Here is a 20,059-nt window from a genome sequence, read left to right on the forward strand (position 1 = left end):
GGTAACATACAAAGAATACAAATAAATCGCCCACACGAGCACCACGATTTGATGTGCTGAACCAAGTGTAGTAACTGCCAAGATGCACCTTCCAACGCAAATATACTCGCACACGAATAAACCAGCGTGATCTGATGCAGTCAAAATGAAATGTTTTCTCTATGTGCCACCTGGCAAGTTGTTCGAATATTTTTGACAGATTCGAAATCACAAACTGCATTGACATGCTGTGATCTCAGGGGCAAATTTATGTCCTAAAAGATGAGTCACCCACGAAAGCCAGATAAAAGTGAATTAAATCTATTACGTTTGGAAAAGCAATCTGAGGATTTTAACCTCATAAAAATGCAGTGTGCGTAGACGGAGAGGAGGAGGGAGATAAAATATGAAATCTCCCCAGACAGCCCTAGTTCTATATTTAACAACCCTGCAACATCACATCAAGGGTACATGACAAATTAAACAGTCTACTTACTTCTGCGATGTGTGCATGCGCGCGAGCATTGCCGACAGGCATCTGTGTATGTGTTAAGAAGTTTCAGAGCATCCTGTGACCCAGATTCCTCTGTGTGATGCACAACAAACCTTGACATTCAAACGCCCAGGATTCCTAAATTTTATGGTTAATTAATACTAAAATAAATCTCACTACTCCACTGTGACGTCCTAGACTGTAACACCGATGATGCAAGCACTCATTCTTATGATAATCTCTTCAACTTCCCCAAACAAAGAAAACATTGAAGCAGGTGAGCTGAGACTTTTCCACACAGAAATATATATTACATGCCACATTAGCACAGTTACGTTTCATTAAAAGAAGACCTTATGGTCTATAAGTGGGACTTCAAGGTTAGCAAAGACCAATCATAAGACTAAGTTAAGTCATGGAGGGCACATAGAGAACACATGCATTAAAATTATTTACTTTTAATCCTCTAAGTATAATTTCATGGCTTAGCTTCTTAATTAGCCAATCACAATGCTTGCCTTAGTTTTGAAAGACAACATATACCGCTATATCTGACAGATCGATACGCGCAATAACTCTTCTATAACGTCTTTCATATTTCTAGAACATGTACGATCAGTGGACTTTCTTTCATATGTCAAACTGTTATTTGATCTTGCCAAGTGTTTTGACTTCTCAACTCCATTAACGTTTGAGGTCTCTTTTCTCTTAAAGTCACCATGAAACGGAAGTAGCGATTGCCTTATTTTCCCCGTGGTGACGTATATTTGAATGAAACGGCTTTTGAGATGAAATAGGGCAGGGCTGGATTTGAATTTGTCCATCGAGAACTGATAGGATCGTTTGAAGTTGGGTCGTGTTGCTAATTGCTAATCGCTATGATCTTCTCCCGGACCCCACCCACCTGCCATACTTATGACCGGAAGTGAAGAGAGATCGTTTTGAGGAGGGGAGGAGATTTACATTTTTGATTAAAGATTATGAGCACACACTAATTTTTTACAAATAATGAAGCTCACAGATAAGTAATTTGTTAATAATACCCAGGGCTCCAGACTAACTTTTTTAACTAGGAGCAAAGTGGCCCCCAAATGAAAATTTAGGGGTGCATCCAGAAAATTTAGGGGCACACACTGTAAATCAACATGCTAACCAAATATTCACATTTCTACTAATTTTCACTGCATTACTAATAAATACTTTAATGATAGATGCAGAAAGTAGTGTGCTGTTTCAAATTCAGTGTCACATCACAAAAAAGTGGTCAAATTTACTGGTCGCACATGTGCGACTGGATGTAAAATTCAGTGGCACACTCTCAAATGTTGGTGGCAAAATGCCACCATTTGGTTGCAGTCTGGAACCCTCATACCACAATATAAAAAATATATATAGTTTTTCATTTCAATTTCATTGCGACTTTAAGGTAATCGTGCCCTTTTTACAGACAGGACAGTAACCAAAGGGCAGGAAATAATGCTGGCAAAACTCGAACACTCAATGCCAAAGTTATTGTTCATTTCGCATGTAAGACTGCAATGATCTAAACCCTGTCTAAAATGAAACAAGTGTTGTTTATAGTATAAACAAAAGTCTGATTTTTTCAACCTGATGCAAGCCAGATCAATACATATTTAGTGACAACTTTGAATTTAATATCCAATTTACATTTAGATTTATGCATTTAGCAGATGCTCTTATCCAAAGCGACTTACGGTGCATTATAAGGTATACACTTTTATCAGTATGTGTGTTATCTTGGATCGAACCCATGACCTTTTATGCTGCTTAGGCAATACTCTATCACTGAGCTTTCCAGAAGCACAATTAATATTTAATAATTGAAAATAAGCAAACTGTGAATGATGTTTTCTAGTAACAATTTACCAATGCATAAGAGAATTACATGTACCAACTGTATGCTTTAATACAAGTATACCCTCTATACACCCTCAAGGACTTGCTGACTAGAGTCCCACGGGTCTTTGTTGCTTACGTCATCACAGTGTGTGCTCAGGGAAAAACCACAAGGACAGATGACGGCATTTGAAAGGGAGCCTTAAAGGGACAGCAACAAAAATGGTGCATTCATTTATAAGAATAAAAAAAATGTAATGACAGTTGTGGTGCAAAAAACTCACATCAAGACAAAAAACTTGATGAATTTATGAAGAATATAAAAAAAAAGGTTTAAACTTCCAGTTGCTCACATTTAAGCAATATAGATTAGGCATTTGAGATATAAGCAAGACATGCAGATTAAGCTTGAACATGTAGTGGTACTGTATGAACAGGGAATGAATGTTGCAGTGAAAGGGAGAGATAACCAGACAGAATGATTGATGCGTTTTATCTAACCCTCTCTGACACATCCCTGCACTCATGTGACACAGATGGCAACATTTTTCCACATAAAAGAGCCGCAGGGAGAAAAAAAATCCCAGAGGTATAAAGAGAAGCATGGGAAATGGAGTTCACAGCAGTTCAGGAGAAGAGAGGAGAGAAACATAAATGAGAAAAAAGGAAAGTGAGGAAAAGAGAGGAAAGAAAAAGGAGTATAGAGAAGAGGACAGAAATGGAGAGAAAAGGAGATTGTCTGATAAGCAGAACCATTAGCACACATTTCATGCCAACGCGTTTTTGCTTTACTGGAGCTCCACCATCTGTTCCTGCTTTGGCCAAAGTTACACACACACACACACACACACACACACACACACACACACACACACACACACACACACAGCAACACCCAGCCGTAATGAGAAGGAACTCACATTCTCATTCATCACGATGTGACGGATCAATGCCACGATAAGCTCCAGATTAATCTTGTCATCATCATCCATCAACTCCAATGCGTCAATGGTGCTGTCTGAGTACCTGCCAATCAAAACGCAGAGAAAGTAGGTGATGACTTCTTACAACGATGACTCAATACAAGCACAGCTACTCATGAAGATCTCACTATTGTGGGCAAAGTCACTCTGACTGATACCTGAAAGATAAACGTCAACCCAGTCTAACAACTTATCACTAAAAACTAATTTTCAACTGCACTATATATCTTTGACATAGTGGCTAAGACACACACAGGTTTTAATAAAATGCATCACAGTAATGCAATTCATCAAATAGACCATTTACCTTTAATGACTCCCGCATACATTTCGAAGAGTAGAGTTTGTGGAATGAAAGACTTAGTGCAGGTAATGATAAAGTACAGACTGTACAGAACACTGTCTGAAGGTTAATAAATACTGACCGATCTCTGAGCGTGCGGGCGTAGGTTGGCCAACTCTCCCTGTACTCAGCCTCTTTCTTCTCCTTCTCTGGCAACATGTTCTGGCCGCGCATAAAACCTCTCCTGCAGCGAGATCGCTGTTGCTTCGGTTGGTGTTGTGGCTTGAATCTACAGACCAAAGTCAAAATAAGACACCCAGAATTGACTCAATCTGTTGCAATGGATCCGCTTTGGCCATTGTGTTAAAACAAGGTTTAAAAAGAAACTCTAGCTTAAAGTGGTCAAGCTGCCCAAGCTGAACGCCTCATTGAGTCCCTCACAAGTTTAGCCAAGTTTCCAGCACTGACCAAGATCTAAAGATCAAAGTAAGCTCCATCAACTGGAAGACCACCTGGATAACCCAGGAAGGAAGCATCGAAGAGCTATCACATTATGATAGTTTCAGATGGAACTTTAAAAACATTTTCCAAACTCTGTAATGAGTTCACCTCAGCATTTCCACTACATCCTCCAGTAAATACTCTTTCACAGGAAATGTGTATCCGGGAATATGGACCATGGGGCAGTTATCTGTAAGAGAAAAGATCAGTTTGAGAGGAAAGAAAGAGGCTTGGCAATCTCAAGTGATTCCCATAGTTCAAGGCTAGTCAACTGGCTGCCCGCAGGCCAAATGCGGCCCTCCAAACATCTTTATTCGGCCCACCGGTCAACTCTGTTTGATGTAAGATCAGCGTGGTTACTTTAAAGCTGCCTTTCCACTATACATGACAAGTGATGGCTGATAAACCGGAAGGAGAGTCATAAAAGGGCTGTGTGGGGTGCCAACCATCTGCAGGTGCGTAACTTTCGGATCTGATTTGAGCTTTGAAAGCACTAAAAAAAAAATAAACTTGTGCAATTACACCGCATGTGACAAGCAGACCGGAAGTGATTTATTTCAGTGTTCCAAACAAAACACTGTGTGCTAGGTGAAAATTGTAAATCCTTTTTTTGTTTAACATGTTTATCAGTTACACTGGAATCCTTTTAAACATTTAAATAGTGATAAGTAAATTATTAAGTATAAATATATTTGTAGATTAAAGGAATGAGCTTCTCCCCCATGTTGTCACAGGTTTATGATTAAACTGAAATTATATTACTATTGTAATGTACAATGGAAAGGCAGTTTACCCTATATATATATCTTTAAAACGTAGCAATTTATGAAAGTTAAACAGCTATAAACAAAATAATTTTAAGAGCTCTGCATTACAGTTATAATTAAACTATTACTATTTAGCTCTTGCAAATTTTTTTAAATATTAAAAAGGAAAAGTTTTTAGTAATTCAAAGGCAAAATAATGGATACAAGATGTGTGCATCTTTTTGGAAAATGCATGTTTAATTTATGACCTATAACAAAAACAACATAAGTTATAAAATAATAGCAATAATAATATAATATAGGTATAAGTAAAAAATTTATAAAACGTAAAAATAGGGGTAAAAGTTTGGTCCGTATCATATTTAGATTTTTAAAATCTGGCTCTCGAAGAAGAGTAGTTGAAGATTCCTGCCAAGCTTGTAACCTATTGCATGCATGGATTCCCACTGTTCATGATTCGTCTCGTTTGCTTTTGAAAGCTAAAGCTATTATTCCGGTTGTTAGTGCTATACTAAGCCCTGTTGTATTCTGTTCTTTTGAGAAGTACAAAGAGCTTTATTAAACTATTTATATTACATGTCCACGAAAGATCTCACACACATACATCCCCAATTAAATTAAGGACTGTATAAACCAAGTTTATTAAAAGCACAAGCACACTAACTATCTGTAAAAGTTAATTGAATTCTCTTATTGAAATATCTGCTAAATTTTTCAGCGTTAAGCGTGGCACTCATGAGCACTACTTTGAGGTCATCTCGAGTGCGCAACAAGTCCTTCACGATGGTGAGTAGAACATCCGACTGAAGACTCCTCTCGTGAATCTCATCTAGGACCAGATGACTTATGCTGCAGAGATACCTGAGCAAACATACAGAGCACTTGACCAAAGAACAGACTTGTATAATTCAAAACTTGTCAACAGCACAAAACATTGACCTAAAGCAGAAGGTAAGAAAGAAGAAGATTCCTAAAGCCCTGCTCACAAGGCCATGGTCATAAAACTTTATAATGTTATGAAAGTTGCTATCTTTGATATTTCCTTAAAGGCGGAGTCCACGATCTTTGAAAAACGCGTTGGAAAAGGAGACGGGCCGACTACCAAAACACACTTATAGCCAATCAAATCAAATCAAATGCCGGGTTGCGTATGTGTGGGGCGGGTCTATCAACAGAAGGTCCAGATTCTATTGGGGTAGGGGCGTGTTTGTTCAGGGGATTTTAAATATCAACATTGGCTTTCAAACATCATGGACTCCGCCTTTAAGTCACTGTCACTATGATTTCAGGTGTTGTTCATGGATATCAGAAGAGTAATAAGAGGGTTGACCTAAATATCCGTTCAAGCAAATAGCCCAGGAAATGAGCTGTTATATAGAGGGTTTCACCGGACACACACGTTGTCGCAGTTGCGTGCCTGAACCGAAGTGAACTTCCGTTATGTATTTATTTTTCAGTCTAGCTAATGACTAAACAGATGTCTGAAACAAATACCAGGTAAAAAATAAAATGTTTTGGTTTGCTAGACGAGGAAAGACGACGAGCATGGATTACAACTGTGCAGATACACAGCAAAAATTGGACAGTTAAAATGTCAGTGTTAAACATTTCTCAGTTAAATTCAACACCTAAAGAGTAAATTTAACATATTTAGAGTAAATTGGTGTTAAGAGTTGAAGTTAATTAACAGAGGTAATCATGCCAGTGTTTACCCAACTCCTTACCGTGGGTTTACACCAGCCGTGTTTGAGGCGTCAAAATCGCATCTACCGTGCCTAGTTTGCCACTTGAACAGTTTGAGTGTACTCGCTTCATTCACGCATGAAATTCTAGTCATCAAGACATTCATGCGGAAATTTGATTGCTTTATGTAATCACGTCACTACTAAAGCAAGCTCCTGATTGGTTAACGCGGCGCGTTTTTCCGCCAAAGTTCCCGTTTTTCAACTCGTGCGTTTGCCACGGCAATGCTCAATTTGCGGCTGGTGTAAACGCAGCTTAAGAGATATAATTGCACTCCGCCCACACTTTTTAGTCTTCCGTTACTACATTTGCATTTTACCATCTTACTTGTAAAGTGTGTTGGCTGTTTCATTTAAAGTCACCATCACTGCGATCAGTATTTGCATTTCATTAGCTTATTTGCATTATAAAGGACACACCTAAAACAACACATTTTTGCTTGCACCTACAAAGTGACAATTTTAACATGCTATAATAAATTATCTGTGGGGTATTTTGAGCGAAAACTTCACATATGCGCTTTGGGGACACTAAAGACTTATTTTTTACCTTAAAAAAATTTCATAATATGACCCCTTTAACACTTTTGTGAGTCAAAGAAACTCTGGCCTAGTGTTAAACATTTAACTATCTTGAAAGTGTTCATTTAACTCTGATAAGTGTGGAGCTATATAAACTCTGAAAAGTGTTGAAATCAACTCTGTGAGACTTTTTGCTCTGTAGGTTTGGCAGCCAGGCAAGAATTCAAGGACTGACATACATTCATTTTACAAAGTAACGTTAGCTCAATGTAATAGTTGATACGCATTAGATATGATATCTGAACAAAGTTAATTTTCATTTATTTGCCTTGTTATGAAACATAAACTACTGTAAAATGACTGTTATTGATTTTATGTGGAAGTCTACAGGGAATTGCTTTAGTTCACAAAAGCCATTGGTGCATGTTGTTGCTGCTAAAACTGTCTACAACAGAATGATTCCAGAGTCGCATATGTTGGTGAATATGGTTGTCAGTCTCAAATAGGATTGCAAAATTCTAGGAATTTTTGAAACTTTCTTTAAATATTACATGGGAATATATGAGAATTGTGGCCAACGGATAAATTTGAGTCGGATGTTGAGAAATTGTATGTATTACAGTATATAAAATAAACAACATTTACAAATAATTTCTTTTAAAGTTTATAACTTGGAATTTTCCAAAATTCCCCAACTTTGCAACCCTAGTCCCAAATGCAGTGTGAATGTATCCTAAATAACACTATTCAGGTCCCTTACAGGGTTTCTGTCAGAAATTCTGTGTGTTTAAATATTTCAGCAGCAAAACAGAAGAGATCAGAGAAAAAACAACAGCAACAGTGCATAATGTTTTCTCTATGTGGGTTGGACTGAAAGCTGTCTGAGTGGATGAGTCAAACTAAGAAGCATGGCAGGCAATAGGCAACCCCCCAGAGCAGCCTCTGAAACAGATTTAATGTCAGTGATATTGGATGTATTTGCAATTATATGTTTGTCAGTGCTTTGAGTATGCATAAGTGTATGTGAGTGTGTGCCGTACACCTGCTGCGGACTGATTAAACAACGACACCTCTTACTGGGTAAAGAAAAGGCACAGCGCACAGATAGAGGATGGAAAGGCGTAATAAAAGAGCGAAGGGGTGTGAAGGGAAAGAGATGCAGAGCACTTACGGATCCGAGCGGAGCCATTGAAGAATAATGCCTGTCGTACAATACAACACTGAGCCTTGTTTCCGTGGTAACCGGCTGAAAAGCAGAGCAAGAGAGTGGGAGGAGAAATAAAAGAGAAGTCAGTGTAAAAATTTATTTCATTTCAATTTGAAAGCTAAAATTGTAACAATATTTTTATATGTAAATGTATTTAAAACATTTAACATAAAACATACAAGTGTTTAGACTTATAAAGTTAATAAAGTAAAGGAGAGAAACAAAACTGTTAGGGAAAAAAGGAGATTATAGTACATGTCACTGGTCAAATTCAAAACTGTATCACCCCGTGAGGCCACCACATAAAGAAGATACACTGTGCATGTTAAATCTGTGTAATTTCAACAATTTGATGTTTCCCATAACTTAGTACTGTGTCAGTATTTCAAATAAACCTCCTATTTTATCTGCGATTCAATTTTACAATGTGTCCAGGCTAACATCTTCATCTACTCCCCCACACTTACATAGCCGATCACATGAGAGCAATAGGAAAATGTAGGGATTGCCACAGGCTTGTGTAACCGATGTGTAACAGAGGAAAAAAGATTAACGGGCAGAATGTGAGAGGTCCTGCACATATTAACCTCTTTTGGCCTAAAGAGATCATTTGCATCCTACTGTCTCTTCACCTCTGTCCTCCTCCTACATTTCCTCCCTTTCCTTGATTATTTCCTACTCTACACTTCCACACCATCACAGCAAGACAAGATTAACAGCCCATTTCGCCTCACCCCGTCTCATACCCCTTCTGCACTTTTTCACATTATCACTCCATCTCTCTTGACTCTGATTCACCCCTCCATACCCCACTTCCCCCTGACGTCTCTCTTCTTGAGAGATGTCAAGTGTGTGACCTGTGTGAAGAATTAAACATCTGATGAGTTGAAGCTTTCTGTTCCCTCTCCAACTCTGCAGTATCTGCAGCAGGTGCTGTCCGACTACTTCCATAACAGGTTTATAGTCGTATAATAAATGACTCGACGGGCAAACAGTGAAAACTGTCTGACCGTAAGGCTTTTTTAGAAGCAAGAAACTGGGTTTTGCATTAGTTTTGGGTTTTAGGCAAGCAGGTCTTTGTCTGTTTGTGAAACTGCAACGTTCACAAGATGCAGAGCTATATATTTATTCCAGATTTTTCATTCCCAAATTTCCTATTTGTTTTCGGGACTTAATAGTTTTGCAAAAATATCCACATTTATTTCACCATATAATGTCTTCGGGCATAATAAATATATATCTGGTGCTAAAGCTTCCACTTTGGTAAAAGTCACAAGATATTTGAGTCACTAGTAGTAGACAGTGTGCATCAGTTTATATCAGCAAGAGGCAGCCAATCAAACTAATAAATCACTTACCAGTTATTTTGGTGAAGTATTAAGGTATTTGGTGAAATATTTGGTTATTTAATTTTTTTTCACATTTGGTTTTGAATGATTGGTAGTTTTGAACCCTATATCTGACAATACAATGAAGGAGATTAAAAACTGTAAAATTCCACCCTCATCCCAGATATACAGTACTGTGCAAAAGTCTTAAGCCGCCATGCCAGAATTAGTTTTGTTGTTTTTGCAATGGTCTCTTTAATAGAATACATCCAGAAAATACAGGATATGTGTATATAGTATTAAAAAATGTATAAAAATGTAAACTGATGCGTCAAGTTTTAAGGGTAAACTCCCCTTCCACTTGAACAATAGCAGGAAACTGCAGGATCTCAAGTCCTTATTTTAAAGAAATTAGTCATTTTACTTCATTCTGCTTAAAAACGCTCAATATGTGTTTAGTGCCAAGAGAGGTCACACTAAACACTGACGATACCTAAAAGCGGCAAGCCGACCGGAAGTGACATGGGGGCGTGGCAGCATCGACAATTCAATTTTTTAATTCGAAGTTATGACTTTATTTCGATCGAAATCGTGACACCCTTATTAATTAGGTAATATAACTAGTTTTAACAAACATGCCTTACTAAAAAATTACTTGTGTGCATTTTAAAGCAAAACAAAGGCATAGCTTAGTCCTGGATTAATATAAACCATGTCCAAGAAACCCAAATATGTTAAATGCATTTTAACATCACTTTCACTTCACTTAACCGAAAATCATGTTACAATGCTAAAATTATGAATGGTCCTAAAATAATGTACATTTGTGTGCATTATTAAGCAGGTGCAAAAGTTGTATCTGACCGCTTTAAAAAGTAGCAGCACAACTTTACTCAACAAAATGAAGTATTCTTTCTGTTTGACCAAGAGTGTGTGAAAGGAATAGTAATGGTGATGTTGACTTCACCAAACACCACTAATAATAAGACAAGATGAAACAAAGGGCGATGGGGAAGAGTTGTAAGATATTTGGCAGTACAGCTCTAATCAGTTCTCTCTCTTCTATCACAGAAGAGAGGCAATTATCTGCACTCGGACACAACATGTTCCAGTGACCTCACTCCTTAATCCACTTTTCTCTCGCTCGAACACTCTTAAGATAAAACCACTAGACTAAATATATACAGACAGACCTTCCCAGCATCTCGGCTTTCCACACAAAAATAAAATAACTTAAACAGTTACATTATTATAATAAAACATTGTGTTACGTTTTATGTAAACATACACATTTCAGAACACTTTCATAGCAGTAAAAAAATAATCAAATGTATGCAATAAATAAATAAATAAATAAATAAATAAATAAATAAATAAATAAATAAATAAATAAATAAATAAATAAATAAATAAATAAATAAATAAATAAATAAATATACACAGTGGCAAGAAAAAGTATGTGAACCCCTAGGAATAAACTGGTTTTCTACTGTGATTTGCCATACAATGTGATCTGATCCTCATCTAGGTCACAACAATAGACAAACCCAATGCGCACAAGGTGACAACACACAAATAATTCTAGTTTCTTTTGTTTTTTTTGAGAACCCCCATTAAACATTCATAGTGCTGGAGGAAAATGTAAGTGAACCCATGGATTTAACAGCTTGTTGAGCCTCATTTGGCAGCAAATACTTCAAGCAAGCGCTTTCAGTAGTTCTGAATCAGACCTGCGCATCGTTCAGAAGCAATTTTTGCTCATTCCCCTTTACGAAACGGCTTTAACTCAGACACATATGTAGGATGTCTGTTGTGAACCGCTCTCTTGAGGTCATTCCACAGGTTAAGGTCTGGGCTTTGACTAGGCCACTCCAAATGGCGCATTTTGTTTTTCTTAAGCCAGTCTGTAGTGGATTTACTACAATGCTTAAGGTCATTGTCCTGTTGCATCAACTAACTTCTACTGAGCTTCAACTGGTAGACAGCCACCCTGACATTATCCTATAGGATTTTTTTTACTTAATAATTCATTTTACCCTCGATGATGGCATATGGTCCAGGCCATGAAGCAGCAAAGCAAGCCAAAATCATGATGTTCCCTCCACCATACTTCACTGTTGGGATGATGTTTTGATGTTGGTAAGCTGTGCCCATTTTGCGCCCATTACATTTTTCCCAAAAAAATGCAACTTTTGTTTCATCAATCCATAAAATATTTTCCCAGTAGCACTGGGGTTTGCCAAGGTGCTCTTTTGCAAACTTCAGGCTCACAGCAATGTTTTTCGGGAGAGCAGCGGCTTCCTCCGTGGTGTACTGTCATAGACACCGTGCCTGTCCAAAGACTTGCGTATGGTAGACTCAGGAACAGAGCTGTGTGCCCGTTCCAATGATGTCTTCAAGCCTTTAGCTGTTACTCGTGGGTTCTTCTTTACCTCATTGAGTATTCTGCATGGTGCCTTAGGAGTCATCTTGGCTGTGCGCCCACTTCTAGGAAGGGTAGTTACAGTATTTAACTGTCTCCATTTATAGACAAATGTCTAAGTGTAGACTGATGGAGGTCTAAACATTTTGAGATTGTTTTGTATCCCTTTTACGCCTTATGGAGTGCATCATCTCTTGATCAGATATCTTTATAACAGCATGGTTCAGAAGAGCTGATGCTTCTTAAGGACAGCAATCTTAAAATGTGTGAGTGTCTTAATATCAATCAAAGTTGCACTAAACCACACATTTAAACTCATTTTATTAATTGGACTCCAGTTTGCCAGCTTCTGACAAAAAAGCTTTCAATAAAGTAATTAGTCCATGGGCTCACTTACATTTTCCTCCAGCACTTCGAATGCTCAATGGGTTTTTCCAAAAAAGACACAAGAAACCGGAATTATTTATGTCTTGTGAGCTTATGCATATCGTGTTTGTTTATTGTTGTGACCTAGATGAGGATCAGATAACATTTTATGGCAAATCACTGTAGAAAACCAGTTCATTCCTAGAGGTTCACATACTTTGTCTTGCCACTGTGTGTATATATATATATATATATACAAAATGTTGATCCCACAGTAAACCAACAGCAAGTGCTTTAAGCATTTTAAGAGGTGATAAAAATCTTTTATAAAGTATGTTATATATTAAGTTTACCATATGTCCCTATTAAAAAAACAGAATATGACAATAACAGTATTTAAATTAAAATCAAATAAATCTAGCAACCTTTATTCCACCTCCAAGTGTAACTTACTTTAATACTGTATTATTAGTGGCAAAACTTTAAAAGCTAACCTCAATATGGATCTCATAAGAATATTCATTAGTTACGGTTTCTTGGACAGTTGGCAAGTCCAGAGAGAGGTTTAATCCTTTTTTTTACTTTCCTTACAGTGTCTGCATAGTGATTGCAGCATTGAATCACTCACCTCTGCAAACGAATCTGATACCCACAAGACTTCCCATCTCCCACCGCCTCTGCCCGCTCTGCAGCTACTCTCTCAGCTACCTAAACACAAGCACATAACATACTGTACACCTTTGATGTATGATGTACCATGGAGTTTGAAAACCTGCTTGCAGGCAGTTTTATAAACCCTGTTTGGGGCAAAATTACATGTTTTATCTTAAAAGGGAGCGCAGATTCCCTTCAAATCATGAAAATGTATTTGTACTTACTGATATGGCACTGATGCGCCGTGGCTGGGTGCATACCACCCTGCAGAGAGAGCCCATGCCCTTCTGAATATAATCATCAAGGATGAACTGAGTAACCTGTGTAGTCTTCCCACATCCTGTCTCTCCACTGATCACTAGCACCTGGTTAGCACCAATTAGCCTAACCAGCTCCTACAAAGCAAAAGAGAAGGTTGCACGCTTGATTGTATTTTTACATTTGCATAAGTTAAAACTAAAAGACAAGTAAACACATGTATACTGTACATATAGTCTATATCGAAAAGTATCGACATTTACCTCTCTCATTCCATATGATGGAAGCTTTTCTCTGAATTTCTGAAACGGGAAACCACCACATTAAAGCATAGGTTTTTTGTTATTTATTTCTTTTCCATACAAAAAGTTTTAGCAAAAGTTTTCTCTGCACATCTCACCAGCATATCTTTGTATCTATGGTTATCTCTTTTCTTCTGCAGATCTTCCTTAAGCTCCTCATCCAGAGAGGGTTTTTGAACAACATACTGAAATAAGTAGTCCAGTTCAGTGTCAGTGAGGTCTTCTCTTACACTCGCCCCAGACTCATCCTCTCGCCTCTCCTCTTTGGGCTCAATTTTTGGAACTTTCAGAACGATTTCAGGAACATCTGGAGGATCGTCTCCATCAAAGTAACTGAAGAATAGAGACCTTGCTGTTAAGCATCTTAAATTGACGATTAGGAGCATAAGGTCTTATAATAGTAAAATTACTTAAATAGTTTAGTAAAGATACTGAATGCAAGATTAAATATTTAAAGGATTAGTCCATTTTCTTAAAAAAATCCAGATCATTTACTCACCACCTTGTCATCCAAAATGTTGATGTCTTTCTTTGTTCAGTCAAAAAGAAATTGTGTTTTTGGGGAAAACATTCCAGAATTTTTCTAATTTTAAAGGACTTTAATGGACCCCAACTAGGGATGCTCACATTGACCGTTTAACAGTTAACCGAAAATAAGAATTTATGACCGATTAACATTATCAGTTAAAATAAAAAAATATTTGATAATACATGGTGCGTGTCGTCATGAGCCGACAGACATTTCGCCACTTTTTCTATCTTTAATTTGTAAATGTCCTGTAAATGACACAAATTATTGCTGCCCTGACGGTCTGATAAAGTAATCATTTGTATGAGAAATCATTTTTTGTATGCGTGTTTGGAAGCTGAACGGAGACGCGCGCGTGTCCGCGCAAGATGACGCGGTCCGTCTCGCGCACATCCGGACAGACGTTCGCTGATGGCCTCTGACCCTGTCCATAAACATCTCTCTTTTTGCACAAACAAAGAAAGACGACGCAAAAGCAAAACTTTCTGAAAAGCATCCTGCTTTAGAAATGACCACTGTGGTAGATGAAACGGAGACAATCTGCCCTTTTTGGATATTAATCCTCTGGACTGATTGCGTGCTTTTTAATAAGGTAATGTTGCGTGAATATCTAATAATGTATGAATCCTGGTTCTGTTGTTGATCTGTCACTGCTGTTTGCACATTCAAATTAAATCTTTTGTTATTACTAGTTCACAGACAACCGTCAACTGTATTTTTACTCAATGACAATTTCATATTAAAATCTTATAAGTTAATGGTTAATGTTCGGTTTAGAAGCTACGGTTGTCGGTCAGGAAAATTAACTGATTTGAGCATCCCTAACCCCAACACTTAACACTTAACTCAACACTTAACTGTTTTTTTCAACGGAGTTTCAAAGGACTCTAAATAATCCCAAACGAGGCATAAGGGTCTTATCTAACAAAACGATTTTCATTTTTGACAAGAAAAATAAAAAATATGCACTTAAGTTTTAAACCACTTCTTCTCGTCTATCTCCGGTCCTGTGATGCGCCAGCGCGATTTCACGCAAAACGTCATCACATCAAGAAGTCACAGATGATGTAGGCGAAACTACGCCCCAGTGTTTACAATAGTGGAGAAAGAGGACGGTTACGACGTTGTTGTATGTCAAATAATACTAATTAATGTCTTTGTGTAAATTTATTGTTTAAAATGGTCCGCAAATGTGCGTTTCATATATTTATACCACGGGTCTGTTGAATTCTGCATTCTGATTGGCTGAGAAATGTTCTATGGGTGTTGATTATTTTTCTGTAAACCGCACACCTAATTTTTCAAATGTCTTAAAAATAGGCACCAGAGCAATGTTTGTGGTAACCGTGGTATAAGCGGAATAATTGACTCCGGTCCTTTGAATTATTTGAAAATAATGCACACCTGCGGTGTAACGGCACTCCGCGCATTACCACCTTGGTGTGCATTATTTTCTTATAATTCAATGGCCCGTCGTCAATTATTCCTTACGTAACACGTGACCTTTCTACGTTACTACGCAATTACGTGAGGTCGCACTGGCGCGTCACATGACCGGAGAAAGACGAGAAGTTGTGGTTTGAAAGTGAATATTTTTTATTTAAAATGACAATAATTTCGCCACATAAGACCCTTATGCCTCGTTTGGGATCGTTTAGAGTCCTTTGAAACTCCATTGAAAAAAACTGTTAAGTGTTGAGTTAAGTGTTAAGTGTTGGGGTCTATTAAAGTCCATTAAAATGAGAAAAATCCTGGAATGTTTTCCTCAAAAAACATAATTTCTTCTCGACTGAACAAAGAAAGATATCAACATTTTGGTTGACATGGTGGTGAGAAAATTATGTGGACTAATCCTTTAAGATAAAATATAAATTATAATTTTTTTTATTAATTTAATTCCTGTACATTTTCAAGATTTCCAAGAACTTAATAATGTTTTCCCACCTGTGGCTGACTGGCTCCTCTTTGACCCTCCAGTTGTGAGACGTGGAGGGATGGGGTTCTCTGTCTGCATCTCTAGGGCTGTTGGGTTCTTCCTTTACTCTCCAGCTTTGAGACGTGGAGGGAAGAGATTCTGTGTCTCTACTTCTTCGGCTGTTGGGCTCCTCTTTCACCCTCCAGCTTTGAGACATGGAGGGTAGAGACTCTCTGCCTGCATCTCTTTGTACTGAGTTCAGCAACTGAGTGATGCGCTGCTCTCGCGATGCATCCATCTTAACAACAGCTCTCTAAACATGACACAAAGTCAATCTCTGCTTTATAATGCTGTATTGTTGTGCATATTACAGCTTCTATTTAATGGTCACATTTTATTACACTGTTGTACTGGCTGTAGACTGTGATACTTTTATATACACACACACTACTGGATAGGGCCTTCATAACAGTGACGTCAGTGTCATTGTTTTGCTTCAAAATACACACCAGTAATGTTTTTTTTTCATATTTATAAAAGCTACTTAAATGTCCTAAATTAGCTAAGGATTTATTCTTGCTTAATCTAAACCTTGTCTGTGATACAGAGCATTAATCTATATTATATTATTTGGTCTTATTCAATTCCCTATTGTGTTTATTTTTAACTTTGTCAACTGTATTATTACTATGCATTTCATAAATAAACTTTCACTCTGCTTGTTATAACTGCAACAACTACACACCAAGCTGTCATTAATCATTAAAAGTAACTTACATTTAATAAAAAAATCTACCTGGAATTTGTGCAACTGCCTAACTTACATACTTAGCAAGACAAAACCTACTCACCGATTTCCTCTCTGCCTCGGCTCTGTTAATGCCTCCGTTTTTGGAATACCACAATCCAATTTCGCGACCCGTCAGATGGGGTGGGTGTTTGCCGACTCTTCGTCCTCCTCCATGCCCCTGCTCCTCGTTTGAGTCCCATTCAGAGTTTCTCTGGCATCCTCCTCCAGATTCTCTATTCCACCTGGAACCATCTCCGAAACGCCGGCCTCCTCCTCTTCGCCCGCGTCTGTTACCATACCCATGGCCATAACTCATGCTGCCAACCAGACTAAGTTACAGCAGCAGACACACACTGTTACACACTGACTACAGCGGCAGATACACAGGAGCAAACTGTTATCCCTCGCCTAAATGCATCAAACAGCCGTTATACTTTCGCTGTTATTAAACAAACTGCCGGTCGAGTTACGTAAAACAAAAGAATACGTTCGTTGCTATGAACCTTCTATAAACCGACTGTTTTTCGCTACATACAAATGCTTTATTTTTGTTCAAATATTTTCCTCGACGCGCATGTATGACGAAACCAGTTAAAGCTAGACGACTAACATTGACGTCGTGATAGACGATTGGCTGTGTGCGCACTGGTCCTACAGTGTTCATGGAGTGCTGCGCAGAGCAATCAATGTATGACATCACAGTATCGCGAGAGCCTCGAAAGTACACCGATACTTTGATGTGAAATGTTACACATGGCACATTGACAAAAAAATTATAAAAGTATACAAATAATTAAAATAAGAATATTTAAAGTATGTTTACAGATCTCGCTACTTTTTCAGTGGTTCTGTAGGAATAAAGTAACTTTGTTATTGTGTTCTTTAGGAACTCATATCAATTTTGGATTGACATTTTATTCAGTGAAAAAGAATCTCCTTAAAAATGAATATAATAAGACAAAATGTACTTTAATCCTAACATACAATGACATATTTAATAGCCTTTTGCTACTCATGCAGGGCTCTCAAGTTTTTCCAAAAGTTTGAAATGAGATTGCATATGTTGGGAATGGGTATTTTCAGCAGCTGCCCCTCTGACCTACCCAATTCTCTCAACTTTTGCTAGCAGTTTAATTTGACCTGTTTATAATTGACCAGCAAAAACAGAAATGATAACAATTGCCAAATCTGGTAAAAGACATAATATCTAAATAAAAATACATTGTTTTATGTTTTTTTTTTTTTTTTTTTTATATCGTTTTATAAAAATTCAAATGTATCAAAGTAAATTAAAATCTGGACCCAAAATTTTTGTTTATTTTTGTTTTTTAATTTTTGTTTGTTTGTTTATCAGAACAAACCAAATTTATAAAGGTTTGTAACAACATGAGAGTGAGTAAAAGGTGAACCCTTTAAAATGCACTGATAAATAGATGTTTTTAAGATTATGTTAAGATTACTAAGAATAATGTTTAGTATATTACTAGTATATAAAAATAGAGCACTTTAAGTAGGCTACCTACATTATGGAAATGTAATTTTTACCTGGGTAATACTGTACACATACATTGCAGAACAGCTTCTGGGTTTGTATGTTAATTGTGTAACAGAGAAATAGTAGGCTCCACATTTTAGCTTATGACTGGTGTTTTGCATTGTGTTTGATGCACATTTGATGATGACAGGGCAATAAAAATGAAATGATTAATGCATCCATGGCCAGGATATAAAATACATGATTTTAAAAGTGACCAATAACATTGACGATGTAATAAACTTTAATGTATTTATTTAGTGCTAATAAAATGATTAAGCTATTTTGAGAGAGATGTTTAATGTGACAAAATGTCAGTCATCGTGTGATAACTAAAAAATAACTGTTCTGAGCAGGTGTGTCAGTGAACAGGCTGTAAAACTGTTGGCTAAGTTATAGACACTCATGGAAAAACTGATGCTGATTATCTTGAAAACATTCTCTAACAGTAGTCAAGTGTTTATCAAAATAAGTTGTGAATTTGTTGTAACATTAAAACAGGAGATCATGACTTACTCTATGCTTAAAGTGATGCTCGGAGCTCCAGTGGTTTCCTCTGTGTGAGAGTAAACGAGGATGATGGTAAGCAATTCCAGGATATGCTTTTTTCATTGGTTGTGCGTTAAATCTTATCCCGATACAATACTCTTTTCTGATTGGCTATTGTGTAGTTGCTTTCTTTTTTCTTTTCTTTTTTTTGATTGGCTGATAAGGCTCGACTAAGAACTCCAGGGGAAATCCCCGGTTCCATAGAGACAGAGAGCGGTGCGGCCAAACATTTTGGGCCAATTGTATCAATTTATTTAAGTTATGCTTATTTTCATTTTCACCCATGCTTATTATAGATTTACTTTCAAATGTATCTATCCAGGCTGTACTTTGCCTTTGGTCCAAGATGTTGGGATAGATTCCACCCCCTACACACTTGCAATGCTCTTAAAACTGTATTGAATACTGGACATGTCTTGCCAGTTCTACTTACATTTTTACCTACATTTGTAAAAACCTCAGGCACTTTACATTTCCCTAAAAATATCTATAAGCACAAGCCTTTAGATCAAACATTATGGAGTGGTTTCCCGGACAGAGATTAGCTTAAACCAGGAATAGGCCTTAGTTTAATTAGGATATATAACTAGTTTTAACCAAAATGCCTTAAAAATGCCTATTTTAAGATTTGTCATTGGAAGTGGTTTTCAGTTTGGACAGCTCTTTCTTTTAGTCTAGGACTAGTCTAATCACTGTCCCCGCCCCTATATGATCATAAATTCTGCTAGGTATGTCCAAACTTTGACTGGTACTGTTTATTAAGAAGAAAATTACATTTCCCCTTTAATAGATGCAGAGGTCAATATGCTCATCAAAGGGAACAAATGATGTCCATTTATATTTAATGGCAACATTCTTTGTAACACAGAGAATGAATTAAGCAAGAGCATCCTCCCCCAACTTCTGCCCCATGATTAATTTCCATATTTTATAATGTCTATTTCTAAAGGCAACATATGCTTAACAGAAAATACATGCACCTCAGAAAACAGAACTCTGCTTACACCTTTTTCTTTGGAAACAAAAGAGCTAATGTGTTTTCCCACACAGAATTCAGGAGTTTGCAACCATATGTCAT

General features: G+C 37.3%; 1 protein-coding gene across 1 annotated transcript in view; it reads right to left on the minus strand.

The window, feature by feature from the left end:
* Positions 1 to 17,539, minus strand: part of dhx36 (DEAH (Asp-Glu-Ala-His) box polypeptide 36) — a 37,347-nt gene extending 19,808 nt beyond the window's left edge. Inside the window, exons 1-11 of the mRNA XM_073853459.1 lie at positions 16,960 to 17,539; positions 16,138 to 16,421; positions 13,763 to 13,997; positions 13,626 to 13,664; positions 13,329 to 13,499; positions 13,079 to 13,158; positions 8,299 to 8,373; positions 5,554 to 5,724; positions 4,205 to 4,282; positions 3,738 to 3,884; positions 3,250 to 3,355 (exon numbers count right to left, since the gene is read on the minus strand). Of these exons, the coding sequence (XP_073709560.1) occupies positions 3,250 to 3,355; positions 3,738 to 3,884; positions 4,205 to 4,282; positions 5,554 to 5,724; positions 8,299 to 8,373; positions 13,079 to 13,158; positions 13,329 to 13,499; positions 13,626 to 13,664; positions 13,763 to 13,997; positions 16,138 to 16,421; positions 16,960 to 17,214 (1,641 nt within the window). The 5' untranslated portion in view covers positions 17,215 to 17,539. The remainder of the gene's footprint in view (positions 1 to 3,249; positions 3,356 to 3,737; positions 3,885 to 4,204; positions 4,283 to 5,553; positions 5,725 to 8,298; positions 8,374 to 13,078; positions 13,159 to 13,328; positions 13,500 to 13,625; positions 13,665 to 13,762; positions 13,998 to 16,137; positions 16,422 to 16,959) is intronic.
* Positions 17,540 to 20,059: the final 2,520 nt, after the last annotated feature.

This window comes from Misgurnus anguillicaudatus, chromosome 15 (assembly GCF_027580225.2).
Source record: "Misgurnus anguillicaudatus chromosome 15, ASM2758022v2, whole genome shotgun sequence".
NCBI classification, from domain to species: domain Eukaryota; kingdom Metazoa; phylum Chordata; class Actinopteri; order Cypriniformes; family Cobitidae; genus Misgurnus; species Misgurnus anguillicaudatus.